Here is a 16,321-nt window from a genome sequence, read left to right as displayed (position 1 = left end):
TTATGTTCTTCTGTGACACAGAGTGTTGGAATGGAGGGGCCACTGGCCTGATCCAGCAGGGCTTCTCTTATGTTCTTATGTGACACAGAGTGTTGGAATGGAGGGGCCACTGGCCTGATCCAGCAGGGCTTCTCTTATGTTCTTATGTGACACAGAGTGTTGGACTGGAGGGGCCATTGGCCTGATCCAACAGGGCTTCCCTTATGTTCTTATGTGACACAGAGTGTTGGAATGGAGGGGCCACTGGCCTGATCCAGCAGGGCTTCTCTTATGTTCTTATGTGACACAGAGTGTTGGACTGGAGGGGCCATTGGCCTGATCCAACAGGGCTTCTCTTATGTTCTTCTGTGACACAGAGTGTTGGACTGGATGGGCCATTGGCCTGATCCAACAGGGCTTCTCTTATATTCTTATGTGACACAGAGTGTTGGACTGGAGGGGCCACTGGCCTGATCCAACATGGCTTCTCTTATGTTCTTTTGTGACACAGAGTGTTGGACTGGATGGGCCACTGGCCTGATCCAACAGGGCTTCTCTTATGTTCTTATGTGACACAGAGTGTTGGACTGGAAGGGCCACTGGCCTGATCCAACAGGGCTTCTCTTATGTTCTTATGTGACACAGAGTGTTGGACTGGAGGGGCCACTGGCCTGATCCAGTAGGGTTTCTCTGATGATCTTATGTTCAGTAGCCCACCCCAAAGGAGATTCTGGGGTGGGGGACCTGAGGGTGGGGGGTTTGGGAAGGGGAGGGATTTCCACGGGGCATTCGTGGCTCCAGGGGGTCCAGCCACTGCCTTCTCCTGAGGAGGCTCCTGCCTGCTTACCATTCGGCCCACAGTGACGCTCGCAGTGCTCTAAGTTCCAGAAGTTGTTGGAATTCCCACCGCAGCCTTGGTAGGTAAAGGGCCAGCACTTCTTGTAGGTGGAGTCGTAGTAGTATCTTTTGACGGGATCCCGGCAGTTCCCATAGACCAGGGGAAGAATGCAGCGAACTGGAAAGGAAAGCAGAGAAGAAGAAGATATTTGATTTATATCCCGCCCTCCACTCCGAAGAATCTCAGAGCGGCTCACAATCTCCTTTCCCTTCCTCCCCCACAACAGACACCCTGTGAGGTGGGTGGGGCTGGAGAGGGCTCTCACAGCAGCTTCCCTTTCAAGGACAACCTCTGCCAGAGCTATGGCTGACCCAAGGCCATTCCAGCAGCTGCAAGTGGAGGAGTGGGGAATCAAAGCCGGTTCTCCCAGATAAGAGAGCTCTGGCTGACCCAAGGCCATTCCAGCAGGTGCAAGTGGAGAAGGGGGGAATCAAACCCGGTTCTCCCAGATAAGAGAGCCATGGCTGACCCAAGGCCATTCCAGCAGCTGCAAAAGGAGGAGTGGGGAATCAAACCCGGTTCTCCCAGATAAGAGTCCGCACACTTAACCACTACACCAAACTGGCTCTCCAGATGACCCTGGAAGTCCCCTCCAACCCTAGGATTCTAAGTGTTGCTAAGAAGAAGAATTGCAGATTTATACCCCACCCTTCTCTCTGAATCAGAGACTCAGATCATCATACAATCTCCTATATCTTCTCCCCCCACAACAGATACCCTGTGAGGTGGGTGGGGCTGAGAGGGCTCACACAGCAGCTGCCACTTTCAAGGACAACCTTTGCCAGAGCTATGACTGACCCAAGGCCATTCCAGCAGCTGCAAGTGGAGGAGTGGGGAACCAAACCCGGTTCTTCCAGATAAGAGTCCACTCAATTAACCACTACACCAAACTGGTTCTCAACAGGGCAGAGAGGTCGAGGCCTTCCCCTGAGAAGGACATCAGAAGAGCTCTGCTGGGTCAGACCAGTGAGGGCCCATCTAGTCCAGCGTCCTGTCTCACACAGTGGCCAACCAGTTCCTTTGGAGGGCCAACAACAAGAAGAAGAATTGCAGATTTATACCCCGCTCTTCTCTCTGAATCAGAGTCTCAGAGAGGCTCACAATCTCCTTTATCTTCTTCCCCCACAACAGACACCCTGTGAGGTGGGTGGGGCTGAGAGGGATCTCTCAGCAGCTGTCCTTTCAGGGACAACTCTTGTGAGAGCTCTGGCTGACCCAAGGCCATTCCAGCAGGTGCAAGCGGAGGAGGGGGGAATCAAACCTGGTTTTCCAGATAAGAGTCCGCACACTTCACCACTACACCAAACTGGCTCTCCCCAGAAAGTGGGGAGGGGGGCACTGCCTGGGAAAGGGCTGAGCAGAGAGTTGTCCTCCTCCTAGAATGGCCAACTCTGGCTTGAGAAATGGCTGCAGATTTAAGGGGTGGGTGGAACCGGAGGGGGACGGCGTTTGGGATGGGCTACGGTGCCCCAGAGTCCACCCTCCAAAGCAGCCAATTCCTCCAGGGGAAGAGATTTCTGTTGCCTGGAGATCAGTTGTATCCCAGGAAATCTCCAGCCGCTACCTGGAGGTTGGCTAAGCTCAGGGCTTTTGTACAAAAATCCCAGCCGCTCATTTGCATATTAGGCCGCACACCCCTGATGCCAAGCCAGACGGTAGGGTTGCCAAGTCCAATTCAAGAAATATCTAGAAACTCTGGGGGTGGAGCCAGGGGACATTGGGGGCGGAGCCAGGAACAAGGGTGTGACAAGCATAATTGAACTCCAAAGGGAGTTCTGGCCATCACATCTAAAGGGGCAGCACACCTTTTTAAATGTCTTCCTTCCATAGGAAATAATGAAGGATAGGGGCACCTTCTTTGGGGGCTCATAGAATTGGACCCCCTGGTCCAATCGTTTGAAACTTGGGGAGTACTTTGGGGAGAAGCCATAGATACTATACTGAAAATTTGGTGCCTCTACCTCAAAAAACAGCTCCCCCAGAGCCCCCGAAACCTCCAGATCAATTCCCCATTATACCCTATGAGAATCAATCTCCACATAGGGAATAACGAAGTGCTCAGCAGACGTTCTCCCCCCCCCCCCCCCCGTTTCTGGCAACTCTGAAGTGAGGGCCTGGCCTCTCTACTCATGAGTTGCTGCCAACTTCTTCAAAGCGACACAGACACCCCATCCCAAGAGGAAGCCTTTCAATTGGAGACTGAAGCCTCCGGAGGTGCAAAGGCACATGGTCCTCTGGGGGCGGGGCTTCCCCTGCTGGCCAGCTGACTGGGGGCGGGAAGGAGTCTGGGAAAGCGGAAGAACTCCCGCTGGGATCTGGGGATTGGCAAGCCTACCAGACGGAACTGTGTTCCTGCTCAGAAAAAGCCCCGGCTGAGCTACAAAAGGGAACCCCCTGTCCCCCAAATGCCACAGCTTTCCTAGAGCCATGTTATGGGTGAAGGTCTTTGCTGGGTGGGGGGTACGTCAACGATGCCCACACAGCCCATGTTAGGGTATCCAAACTCCAGGTGGGACCTGGAGATCTCTTGCAATTATAACCAATCCCTAGAAAACACTGATAAATTTCCCTGGGGAAGGTTCTCCAGGACTTAAATCTACCTGGAGAAAATACACCTGACAAGGGGTGCTTGGACCCTCGGAAGCTTCTGCCCTAGAAATGTTGTTGGTCTCTCAGGGGCTCCAGGACTCGAATCCAGCACTTCCACTGTAGGCCAACATGGCTGCACTTTGAAACGATCTTCCACAGGGGAAAATGGCTGCCTCAGAGGTAAACCCGATGGCTTCACGTCCCTGCGGAGTCCTTTCCTCTCCAGACCCTCCCATGAACACATGAAGCTTCCTTCTTCTGTGTCACATCAGTGACCCCTCCGGTTCAGTCTTGGCTGCTCAGACTGGCAGCTGCTCTCCAGGGTCTCGGGTGGAGAAAGGTCTTCCCCATCGCCTCCTGCCTGGCCCTTTTTTACCTGGAGATTCCAGGGGCTGAACGTGGGGCCCTGGGCACGTCAAACCGGTGCTCTGACAGTCCCTCCCAGCTCCATCCCTGAATCTCGAGGGATTTTCTGACCTGGAGTTGGCAACCCTAGATGTCCTGATCAAATGCAGCTCCTTGGCTCAAGCAGTACCTGACTTTGGCAGCGGACACCAGTTTGAAAAGCAAGATGCCATAGAAACGAAATAGAAATAACTAGCAAAAACTGATTTAAAATGGTCACTTTCTCCTGTGCCTCGAAAAGACTAACCCAGACATGAATGTTTTGCAGTTACAGAATGAGTTGGAAAGGTCCTGCAGGGTCATCTAGTCCAATGAGATGCAGGGAATTTACAAACACCTCCCGTCTCCCACATCCCCGGTGACCCCTGCTCAATACCTACTCCATTGGGAATTCCCTGGGATAAGACTTTGGAGAAGCCTCCACCCCAGAAGGGAATTTCCAAGAGTGGGGAAGCCTCCAGACCTGCCTCTCTAGGTGCCCTTGGTTGTCAGAACTGGTTGCCTCAATGGCACAGCCAAGGAAGTCCTCTTCATTTCTTTTTGGAATGGAAGAATCATAGAATGATAGAATCCTAGAGTTTGAAGGGACCTCCAGGGTCATCTAATCCAACCCCCTGCACAATGCAGGAAACTCACAAACACCTCCCCCTAAATTCACAGGATCCTCATTGCTGTTAGATGGCCATATAGCCTCTGTTTAAGAACCTCCAAGGAAGGAGAGCCCACCACCTCCTAAGGAAGAAGCCTGTTAGAATCATAGAAGAGTTGGAAGGGACCTCCAGGGTCATCTAATCCAACTCCCTGCACAATGCAGGAAACTCACAAACACCTCCCCCTCAATTCACAGGATCCGTATTGCTGTCAGATGGCCTTCTAGCCTCTGTCGAAAAACCTCCAAGGAAGGAGAGCCCACCACCTCCCAAGGAGGAAGCCTGTTCCACTGAGAAACCGCTCTAACAGTCAGGAAGTTCTTCCTAACGTTGAGCTGGATTCTGATTTAATTTCAACCTGTTGTTTCTGGTCCTAACTTTTGGGGCCACAAAAAACAATTCCTAGAATCATAGAGTTGGAAGGGACCTCCAGGGTCATCTAGTCCAATCCCTTGCACAATGCAGGAAACTCACAAACGCCTCCCCCTAAATTCACAGGATCCTCATTGCTGTCAGATGGCCATCCAGCCTCTGTTTAAAGACCTCCAAGGAAGGAGAGCCCACCACCTCCCGAGGAAGCCTGTTCCACTGAGGAATCACTCTAACGGTCAGGAAGTTCTTCCTAACCTGAGTTGGATTTTGATTTAATTTCAACCTGTTGTTTCTGGTCCTAACTTTTGGGGCCACAGAAAACAATTCCACACCATCCTCTATAGGACAGCTCTTCAAGAACTTGAAGATGGTGATGCTATCACCTCTCAGCCGCCTCCTCTCCAGGCTAAACATCCCCAGCTCCTTCAACCTTTCCGTATAGGACTTGGTCTCCAGACCCCTCACCATCTTCGTCACCCTCCTCTGGACCCCTTCCAGCTTGTCTATATCCTTCTTAAAATGTGGTGCCCAAAACTGAACACAATGCTCCAGGTGATGAAGAAATGGAGAGGGCAGCTTCAGAGACACACCAGGCAGACTCCCAGAGAACCCCCAAATGGACAAAGATGGGACTGCCGCCTCTACTAGTTTTCCCACACACACATACACACAGTCTGGGTTCTAAGTGTGTTCTGTTCTCCAGGGGCCCCAGCTGCACTCCAAACTTACAGGCGCCATCCACTAACAGCAGCTGAGCAGAGAGAAGCAGGAGCCCAAGAAGGAGGAAGGTGCTTCTCGAACCCATAGCGGTGCCAGGGGGTGAGTGCCCAGTGCCCAGCCAAGCCTGGCTTAAAGTGCGGCCCCTGCAAGGGAGGGAAGGGGTGGGTGGAGAGGGCACTGCCTGTTCTTTCTCTTGGGCAGGGCATCTGGGCCATATATGGGACAAGATCAGCTCAGAACGTGGAGTCCAGTTTATCTCTGCTGGGCAGCAGGATGTCTGAGGTGGCTGGACACACCCGGCACAGGCAGGAATATTTCCCTCTCTGAAGACTTCGGAATCCCGGGAGTGGGCTGAGAGTGAGTGAGGCTCTCTTTTGCCGGTATGAGGGGCAACATCAGTTCTCTTCCTTATGGCAAGAAGAAAGGCCGGGTGTTCCCACACTTCATAGAATCCTAGAGTTGGAAGGGACCTCCTGGGTCATCTAGTCCAATCCCCTGCACAATGCAGGGAACTCACAAACCCCTCCCCCCTAAATTCACAGGATCTTCATTGCTGTCAGATGGCCATCTAGCCTCTGTTTAAAAACCTCCAAGGAAGGAGAGCCCACCACCTCCCAAGGAGGTGTTAGAATCATAGAAGAGTTGGATGGGACCTCCAGAGTCATCTAGTCCAACCCCTGCACAATGCAGGAAACTCACAAAGACCTCTCCCTAAATTCACAGGATCTTCATTGCAGTCAGATGGCCATCTAGCCTCTGTTTAAGAACCTCCAAGGAAGGAGTGCCCACCACCTCTCAAGGAGGAAGCCTGTTCCACTGAGGAACTGCTCTTAACAGTCATAGAATCATAGAATTGGAAGATACCTCCAGGGTCATCTAGTCCAACCCCCTGCACAATGCAGGAAACTCACAAACACCTCCCCCTAAATTCACAGGATCTTCATTGCTGTTAGATGGCCATCTAGCCTCTGTTTAAGAACCTGCAAGGAAGGAGAGCCCCCCACCTCCCGAGGAGGAAGCCTGTTCCACTGAGGAATCGCTCTAACGGTCAGGAAGTTTTTCCTAATGTTGAGCCAGAAACTCTTTTGATTTAATTTCAACCCATTGGTTCTGATCCTAACATCTAGGGCCACAGAAAACAATTCCACACCATCCTCTATAGGACAGCCCTTCAAGTACTTGAAGATGGTAATCATACCACCTCTCAGCTGCCTCCTCTCCAGGCTAAACATGCCCAGCTCCTTCAACCTTTCTTCATAGGACTTGGTCTCCAGGCCCCTCACCATCTTTGTCACCCTCCTCTGGACCAGTTCCAGCTTGACCCGTAGATCTCTATAGTCAGTCAGAGATCTCCTGAAAGGTGTTCTTCCCTCCAGCCATCTTGCTGGTCTCTCAGGGACTCCACAGTCAGCTGTGTAGTGGGGGAAGGGAAGGGGACGTGGGGCAGGCAGCGGGCAGCTGTCCTGCTGCAAACCCACCGAGCTCCCCTCTGCAACGGTCCCCTGGAAGGATGGTTCTGGTGGCTTGAAAGGGAGGGCACTCTTGGGCTGCAAAGGACAGCAACGCACCTTCTGACCTGGTGAGCTGGAATTGTGCCCCACTCCAGTCGCTGCAGAGAGCCAGGCCGTTACGGTGGCCTTACTGTAGTTTTTACTTTTGCAGTTAGATGCATACGCTCCCACCGCAACCTCACAGACTCCACAGCTCATCAGCTGCCCCTTCCCCCCAGGGTTGCCAAGTCCAATTCAAGAAATATCTGGGGTCTTTGAGGGTGGAGCCAGGAAACTTTGGGGTGGATCCAGGAGAAAGGTTGTGACAAGCCTATTTGAACTCCAAAGGGAGATCTGGCCATTACATTTAAAGGGACCACTGCACACCTTTTAAATGCCCCCCCTCCATTGGAAATAATGAAGGATAGGAACACCTTCTTTTGGGGCTCATAGAATTGGATCCCCTGGTCCAATCTTTTTGAAACTTTGGGGGGGGGTTGGGGAGAGGCACCAGATGCTATGCTGAAAATTTGGTGCCTCTACCTCAAAAAACAGCCCCCCCAAAAAATCCCAGATACCTGCGAATCAATTCTCCATTATTACCTATGGGAATAAATCTTCATAGGGAATAATGGAGTGCCCAAGAGACATCCCCTCCCTCCCTCCACCTTTTTTCATAGAATTGGACCTCCTTTTTGAAACTTGAGGGGGGTGTGTGTTTAAGAGAAGCACCAGTTGCTATGCTGAAAATGTGGTGCCCCCCAGAGCCCCAGATACCTGTGCATCAATTCTCCATTATACCCTAAGGGGATGAATCTCCATAGGGTATAATGGAGTGCTCAGAAAACATTTCCACACACACTTTCTGCTACCCTGAAGTGGGGGAGAAGAAGAATTGAAGAACTGCAGATTTATACCCCGCCCTTCTGCCTGAAACAGAGACTCAGAGCGGCTTACAATCTCCTATGTCTTCTCCCCCCACAACAGACACCCTGTGAGGTGGGTGGGGCTGAGAGGGCTCACAGCAGCTGCCCTGTCAAGGACAACCTCTGCCAGAGCTATGACTGACCCAAGGCCATTCCAGCAGCTGCAAGTGGAGGAGTGGGGAAGAAGAAGACTGCAGATTTATACCCCGCCCTTCTCTCTGAATCAGACACTCAGAGCATCACACAATCTCCTATATCTTCCTCCCCCCACAACAGACACCCTGCGAGGTGGGTGGGGCTGAGAGGGCTCTCCCAGCAGCTGCCCTTTCAAGGACAACCTCTGCCAGAGGGGAACCCCTGCCCCATCTGGAGATTGGCACCTCAAGCTGCATCCAAGTCCAGGAGTGTAGTTAGCTGCTTCAGGACTTTTGTTTTCTTTGCACCACCTTGACTTTTTCTCCCTTCTTCACTATGGTGCTAATAATTAAAGTTCACTCGTCTGTTCTTGAGCATAATTAATGGGGGGCGGATGATGGCCCAAGGGCCCATGTGATCCTTTCTGGTATTTAGTACCCAGGATGAGGAGGGAATGAGAAGAACAGGGAGCCATAAGCGCAGCTGAACAGGACAGTCTGTCTGCATGCAAGCAAATGCCCATGTGTGCTTTGATGGGTAAGTGATGGGCGGGTGGATGGATGGCTGCTAACAGCAAGCCCGTGGGTGGTGGGCAAAGAGAGGCCTGCCAGCGTTCCTACATTCCAATGCCCTGATTTTGGCTTATGCCTCCACGTTAATTCAAGAGGCATGAAAAGGACACTTCTGCTTCTCTGCAAAAGTGCCCACAAGGCAAGGAAATGAGCCCCCTCCCCCAGCCACTCACCAAGAAGTCAGACTTTGTCACCAAGTCAATGCACTGCTAAATTGCCACAAAGCTGCCCAGCAGATGTTGATGTAGTGGTTTAAACATAAGAGCATAAGAGAAGCCATGTTGGGTCAGGCCAATGGCCCATCCAGTCCAACACTCTGTGTCACATAAGAACATAAGAGGAGCCATGTTGGGTCAGGCCAGTGGCCCATCCAGTCCAACACTCTGTGTCACATAAGAACATAAGAGAAGCCCTGTTGGATCAGGCCAGTGGCCCATCCAGTCCAACACTCTGTGTCACATAAGAACATAAGAGAAGCCATGTTGGATCAGGCCAGTGGCCCCTCCAGTCCAACACTCTGTGTCTCATAAGAACATAAGAGAAGCCCTGTTGGATCAGGCCAATGGCCCCTCCTGTCCAACACTCTGTGTCACATAAGAACAGAAGAGAAGCCCTGTTGGATCAGGCCAGTGGCCCCTCCAGTCCAACACTCTGTGTCACATAAGAACATAAGAGAAGCCCTGTTGGATCAGGCCAGTGGCCCCTCCAGTCCAACACTCTGTGTCACATAAGAACAGAAGAGAAGCCCTGTTGGATCAGGCCAATGGCCCCTCCAGTCCAACACTCTGTGTCGCATAAGAACATAAGAGAAGCCCTGTTGGATCAGGCCAGTGGCCCCTCCAGTCCAACACTCTGTGTCACATAAGAAAATAAGAGAAGCCCTGTTGGATCAGGCCAGTGGCCCCTCCAGTCCAACACTCTGTGTCACATAAGAACATAAGAGAAGCCCTGTTGGATCAGGCCAATGGCCCATCCAGTCCAACACTCTGTGTCACATAAGAACATAAGAGAAGCCCTGTTGGATCAGGCCAGTGGCCCCTCCAGTCCAACACTCTGTGTCGCATAAGAACATAAGAGAAGCCCTGTTGGATCAGGCCAGTGGCCCCTCCAGTCCAACACTCTGTGTCACATAAGAACATAAGAGAAGCGGTGTTGGATCAGGCCAGTGGCCCATCCAGTCCAACACTCTGTGTCACATAAGAGCATAAGAGAAGCGGTGTTGGATCAGGCCAATGGCCCCTCCAGTCCAGCACTCTGTGTCACATAAGAGCATAAGAGAAGCCATGTTGGGTCAGGCCAATGGCCCATCCAGTCCAACACTCTGTGTCACATAAGAACATATTCTGCTCCAAAAGATTATTCCACAGACCACCTGATCACAAGATAGGGTTGCCAATCTCCAGGTGGGGGCAGGGGATCACCCGGTTTGGAGGCCCTCCCCCCACTTCAGGGTCATCAGAAAGTGGGGGAATGTCTGCTGGTAACTCTATTATTCCCTATGGAGATTTATTCCCATAGAAAATAATGGAGAATTGTTCTGCGGATATCTGGGGCTCTGGGGGGGGCTGTTGTTTGAGGTAGAGGCAGCAAATTTTCAGTACAGCATCTAGTGCCTCTCCCCAAAATACCCCCCAAGTTTCAAAATGATTGGACCACGGGGTCCAATTCTATGAGCCCCAAAAGAAGTTGCCCCTATCCTTCATTATTTCCTATGGAAGGAAGGCATTGAAAAGGTGTGCGGTCCCTTTAAATGTGATGGCCAGAACTCCCTTTGGAGTTCAGTTATGCTTGCCACAGCCTTGATCTTGGCTCCACCCCCAAAGTCCCCAGATATTTCTTAAATTGGACTTGGCAACCCTATCACAAGAGCTACTTGAAGACCTTTCTGTGCCCCACCAGCTCCTCGCGGTGAGGACTTCACATCTATAAGCTGAGTGGTTTTTTTTTTCTCTGCCCCCCATCACCCCCCATATTTTGTTTAAAATCATTTGACTTTTGCACTAAACCACAGCTGTGGAAAAATATAAGTGCCAAGGGAAAGTTGAAACTCCTTGGCTCGGGATTTCCAAGACAGCATTTTAATGCAGCCTCCACTTCTGACTTTTCCATGGGGGCAGGTGTTGTGGGGTTGCAACAGGGAATCTCACACACAGTGGATTAGATGCCACGAGGCACCGTTCTGCCAGATTGCTGCTGCCTGACCCACCCATGAGCAAAGCCTCAGCACGGCGGGGGGGGGGGGGCTGGCAGGGAAGGAGGGGTCTTTCTTGAAGAGGCAAAGCAAGACACTCTCTGTACACCCCCCCCCACACTCCGTTCTGTGGTCTCTTCCCCTTCCTTGCCTGAATGAGCTAGAGAGGGGTGGCCAACGGTAGCTCTCCAGATGTTTTTTGCCTACAACTCCCATCAGCCCCAGCTAGCATGGCCAATGGCTGGGGCTGATGGGAGTTGTAGGCAAAAAACATCTGGAGAGCTACCATTGGCCAACCCTGAACTAGACTGCGCTGGTCTTTGTTCTAAGGCCAAAAGGCGCATTTGTTCTGACACTTCGGGGACTCCTTGTGCTTTTCATGCCTCTGGACTTAACATGGAGGCATAAGCCAAAATCAGGGCATTGGAATGTAGGAACCCTGGCAGGCCTCTCTTTGCCCACCACCCACGGGCTTGCTGTTAGCGGCCATCCATCCACCCGCCCGTCACTTACCCATCAAAGAACAGGTGGGCATTTGCTTGCATGTCCTGTTCTGCTGTGTTTATGACTCCCTGTTCTTCTCATTCCCTCCTCATCATGGGTATTAAATACCAGAAAAGGTCACATGGACTATTGGGGCATTATCTCCCCCCCCCATTGGTTTCCAGGCCCACCAGAATGCCAAGTACCTTCGCAGACCGGCCTGGCCCACCACACCAAAGGCCGCTGAGTGCTCTGATACCAGCAACAGAGAAAATCCCCCTTTGTCCATCTGTCACAAGCAGTGGCCAGGGAGGGCCACAACAGCCTGCCACCATTCTGGTACGGGTCCATTGGGAAGAGCCCGGAGCACCCACCCACCCCTCTGCCTTCCCTCTTAGCAGGTACCTTCTATCTGTGACCGAAGAGACGTGAGGACCCAGACAGTATAAGAACATAAGAACATAAGAGAAGCCATGTTAGATCAGGCCAATGGCCCATCCAGTCCAACATTCTGTGTCACACAGCGGCCAAATATATATATATATATATATATATACACACACACACACACTGTGGCTAATAGCCACTGATGGACCTCTGCTCCATATTTTTATCTAACCCCTTCTTGAAGGTGGCTATGCTTGTGGACGCCACCACCTCCTGTGGCAGTGAATTCCACATGTTAATCACCCTTTGGGTGAAGAAGTACTTCCTTTTATCCGTTTTAACCTGTCTGCTCAGCAATTTCATTGAATGCCCACGAGTTCTTGTATTGTGAGAAAGGGAGAAAAGTACTTCTTTCTCTACTTTCTCCATCCCATGCATTATCTTGTAAACTTCTATCATGTCACCCCTCAGTCGACGTTTCTCCAAGCTAAAGAGCCCTAAGCGTTTCAACCTTTCTTCATAGGGAAAGTGTTCCAGCCCTTTAATCATTTTAGTTGCCCTTTTCTGAACTTTCTCCAATGCTATAATATCCTTTTTGAGGTGTGGTGACCAGAACTGCACACAGTACTCCAAATGAGACCGCACCATCGATTTATACAGAGGCATTATGATACTGGCTGATTTGTTTTCAATTCCCTTCCTAATAATTCCCAGCATGGCGTTGGCCTTTTTTATTGCAAACGCACACTGTCTTGACATTTTCAGTGAATTATCTACCATGACCCCAAGATCTCTCTCTTGGTCAGTCTCTGCCAGTTCACACCCCACAACTTGTATTTGTAGCTGGGATTCTTGGCCCCAATGTGCATTACTTTGCACTTGGCCACATTGAACCGCATCTGCCACGTTGACACCCACTCACCCAGCCTCAACAGATCCCTTTGGAGTTCCTCACAATCCTCTCTGGTTCTCACCACCCTGAACAATTTAGTGTCATCCGCAAATTTGGCCACTTCACTGCTCACTCCCAACTCTAAATCATTTATGAACAAGTTAAAGAGGATGGGACCCAGTACCGAGCCCTGCGGCACCCCACTGCTTACCGTCCTCCACTGCGAAGACTGCCCATTTATACTCACTCTCTGCTTCCTATTACTTACTATTATCTTGTCAACCTCTATCATGTCACCCTGCAGTCGACGTTTCTCCAAGCTAAAGAGCCCTAAGCGTTTCAACCTTTCTTCATAGGGAAAGTGTTCCAGCCCTTTAATCATTTTAGTTGCCCTTTTCTGAACTTTCTCCAATGCTATAATATCCTTTTTGAGGTGTGGTGACCAGAACTGCACACAGTACTCCAAATGAGACCGCACCATCGATTTATACAGAGGCATTATGATACTGGCTGATTTGTTTTCAATTCCCTTCCTAATAATTCCCAGCATGGCGTTGGCCTTTTTTATTGCAAACGCACACTGTCTTGACATTTTCAGTGAATTATCTACCATGACCCCAAGATCTCTCTCTTGGTCAGTCTCTGCCAGTTCACACCCCATCAACTTGTATTTGTAGCTGGGATTCTTAGCCCCAATGTGCATTACTTTGCACTTGGCCACATTGAACCGCATCTGCCACGTTGACGCCCACTCACCCAGCCTCAACAGATCCCTTTGGAGTTCCTCACCATCAGTTTATTGTAAGTGCTCAACAACAGACAGTTGGGCTTTAATTATTAGTACAACAGTGGAAAGGGGAGAAACAGCAATTGTGGTACAAAGAAAATAAAAGCCCTGAAGCAGCTAAGCACGCATCCTCCTTCCAGCTCACTCAACTTTCTTTGGATGAGGGAACTCTCCCAGCTGCAGCCTCCCTCCAGCCCAGCCTTTTCAAAGAGAGCCCTCCTACCTCTCCATATAGACTTTTTATTCCTCAGGTTCCACCCTCCGGTCTCCAATGGGTAAGTTCTCCCTCTAAAATGTCTACCCACCAAATAGGGTTGCCAGGTTAGATGCCACGAGGCGTTCCAGACCTTTTACCAGAGATTTTCAGCTTCCAGGATTCTCCCTGATCCCGACTCAGGTCCGAATCAGGAAATATCTGGGGACTTTGGGGGTGGAGCCAGGAGCAAAGTTGTGACAAGCACAGTTGAACTCCGAAGGGAATTCTGGCCATCACATTTAAAGGGACTGTGTTCCCTAGGGGGAAAAAAGAAGGATTGGGGTACCTTCTTTCAGGGCTCATAAAACGGGACCTCCTAGTCCAATTTTTTTGAAACTTTGGGGGGTTTTTTAAGAGAGGCACCAGATGTTATGCTGAAAATCTGGTGCCTCTTCATCAAAAAACAGCCCCCCCGAGCCCCAGATACTCACAGATCAATTCTCCATTATACCTTATGGGGATAGATCTCTATATAGCAAGGGTGACCAACGGTAGCTCTCCAGACGTTTTTTTCCCCTACAACTCCCATCAGCCCCAGCCAGCCTCACAGGGTGTCTGTTGTGGGGGGAGAAGGGAGGGAGCAGTGTGGCTGCCAAGATTTCAGAATGGGACCTGGGAAAGGATTTCAGTCCATTCTAGACCGGGGTGGCCAAACTTGCTTAACGTAAGAGAGACATAGAATAAATGTCAGATGTCTGAGAGTTACAAGACATGAACGTCGGATGTTCGAGAGCTGCAGAGAAGGAAGGAAGGAAGGAAGGAAGGAAGGAAGGAAGGAAGGAAGGAAGGAAGGAAGGAAGGAAGGAAGGAAGGAAGGAAGGAAGGAAGGGAGGGAGGGAGGGAGGGAGGGAGGGGGGGAGGGAGGGAGGGAGAAGGGAAGTGGAAAGGGAGGGAGAGGTGGAAAGAAGAAGACTGCAGATTTATACCCCGCCCTTCTCTCTGAATCAGAGACTCAGAGCGGTTTATAATCTCCCTTATCTTCTCCCCCCACAACAGACATCCTGTGAGGTGGGTGGGGCCGAGAGAGCTCTCCCAGCAGCTGCCCTTTCAAGGACAGAGTCTCAGAGCGGCCTCCAATCTCCTTTCCCTTCCACCCCCACAACAGACACCCTGGGAGGCGGGTGGGGCTGAGAGGGCTCTCATAGCAGCTGCCCTTTCAAGGACAGAGTCTCAGAGCGGCCTCCAATCTCCTTTCCCTTCCTCTCCCACAATAGACACACTGTGAGGTGGGTGGGGCCGAGAGGGCTCTCCCAGCAGCTGCTCTTTCAAGGACAACCTCTGCCAGAGCTCTGGCTGACCCAAGGCCATTCCAGCAGCTGCAAGGGGAGGAGTGGGGAATCAAACCCGGTTCTCCCAGATAAGAGAGCTCTGGCTGACCCAAGGCCATTCCAGCAGCTGCAAGTGGAGGAGTGGGGAATCAAACCCGGTTCTCCCAGATAAGAGAGCTCTGGCTGACCCAAGGCCATTCCAGCAGGTGCAAGTGGAGGAGTGGGGGAATCAAACCCGGTTCTCCCAGATAAGAGAGCTCTGGCTGACCCAAGGCCATTCCAGCAGGTGCAAGGGGAGGAGTGGGGAATCAAACCTGGTTCTCCAAGATAAGAGAGCTATGGCTGACCCAAGGCCATTCCAGCAGCTGCAAGCGGAGGAGTGGGGAATCAAACCCAGTTCTCCCAAATAAGAGACTGCACACTTAACCACTATGGCTGACCTAAGGCCATTCCAGCAGCTGCAAGGGGAGGAGTGGGGAATCAAACCCGGTTCTCCCAGATAAGACTCTGCACACTTAACCCCTGCACCAAGCTGTCTGTGAAGTGCCCGGCTCAGCTGAAGAGACCCTCTCCCAGGCAGCCTCCCTGGCGCAAGACACAGCTTCTCTCGGTTGCTTTTTAAACATCTGATGGGCTTCTCTTGCGTAGAGGCCAGGCCTCTTTGTCAGAAACCTGTCCAGCAGCACCTTCAGGACTCTCAACATGTATTCTGGCATTTCATGAGTCAGAACTTGCTTCATTCACGACACAGAGCATTCAGCCAGCCGTGCGATGCATTTCTATTCACAGCAGGAAGGCGGGTTTAAAGCAAGAGGCAATAAAAAAGGTGACAGTTCCCTCAAAATGGGTAACAACCTGCTGCTCCCAGATGTTACAGACAACAGGAAATTGCAGAAGAACAGGCCATGTTGGCAGGATGTGGAATGGGAAGATATTGGATGGATATCCCACCCTATACTCTGAATTTCAGAGTCTCAGGGCGGCTTACAATCTCCTATATCTTCTCCCCCCACAACAGACACCTTGTGAGATGGGTGGGGCTGAGAGAGCTCTCCCAGAAGCTGCCTTTTCAAGGACAACGCTGCCAGAGCTATGGTTGACCCAAGAAGGCCATTCCAGCAGCTGCAAGTGGAGGAGTGGGGAATAAAACCTGGTTCTCCCAGATAAGAGTCCGTGCCCTTCACCACTCCACCAAACTGGCTCTACACAAAACTTGCAAGATGGCCCAGGATTAGGGCCAGACTAGCTGTGATGTGTCCTTGTGTCCACCCATGGGATGGCAGAAAGAAGACTGCAGATTTATACCCTGCCCTTCTCTCTG

General features: G+C 51.3%; 1 protein-coding gene across 1 annotated transcript in view; it reads right to left on the bottom strand.

Moving 5' to 3' along the window:
- LOC132567827 (actinia tenebrosa protease inhibitors-like) overlaps positions 1 to 15,740 on the bottom strand; it is a 28,118-nt gene extending 12,378 nt beyond the window's left edge. The window contains exons 1-3 of the mRNA XM_060233509.1: positions 15,567 to 15,740; positions 13,700 to 13,823; positions 827 to 994 (exon numbers count right to left, since the gene is read on the bottom strand). Of these exons, the coding sequence (XP_060089492.1) occupies positions 827 to 994; positions 13,700 to 13,823; positions 15,567 to 15,740 (466 nt within the window). The remainder of the gene's footprint in view (positions 1 to 826; positions 995 to 13,699; positions 13,824 to 15,566) is intronic.
- Between the last annotated feature and the right edge of the window lie 581 nt (positions 15,741 to 16,321).

Source organism: Heteronotia binoei, chromosome 2, assembly GCF_032191835.1.
Source record: "Heteronotia binoei isolate CCM8104 ecotype False Entrance Well chromosome 2, APGP_CSIRO_Hbin_v1, whole genome shotgun sequence".
NCBI classification, from domain to species: domain Eukaryota; kingdom Metazoa; phylum Chordata; class Lepidosauria; order Squamata; family Gekkonidae; genus Heteronotia; species Heteronotia binoei.
Note: the sequence above shows the minus strand (reverse complement) of the source record. Positions and strands in the feature narration are given on the sequence as shown.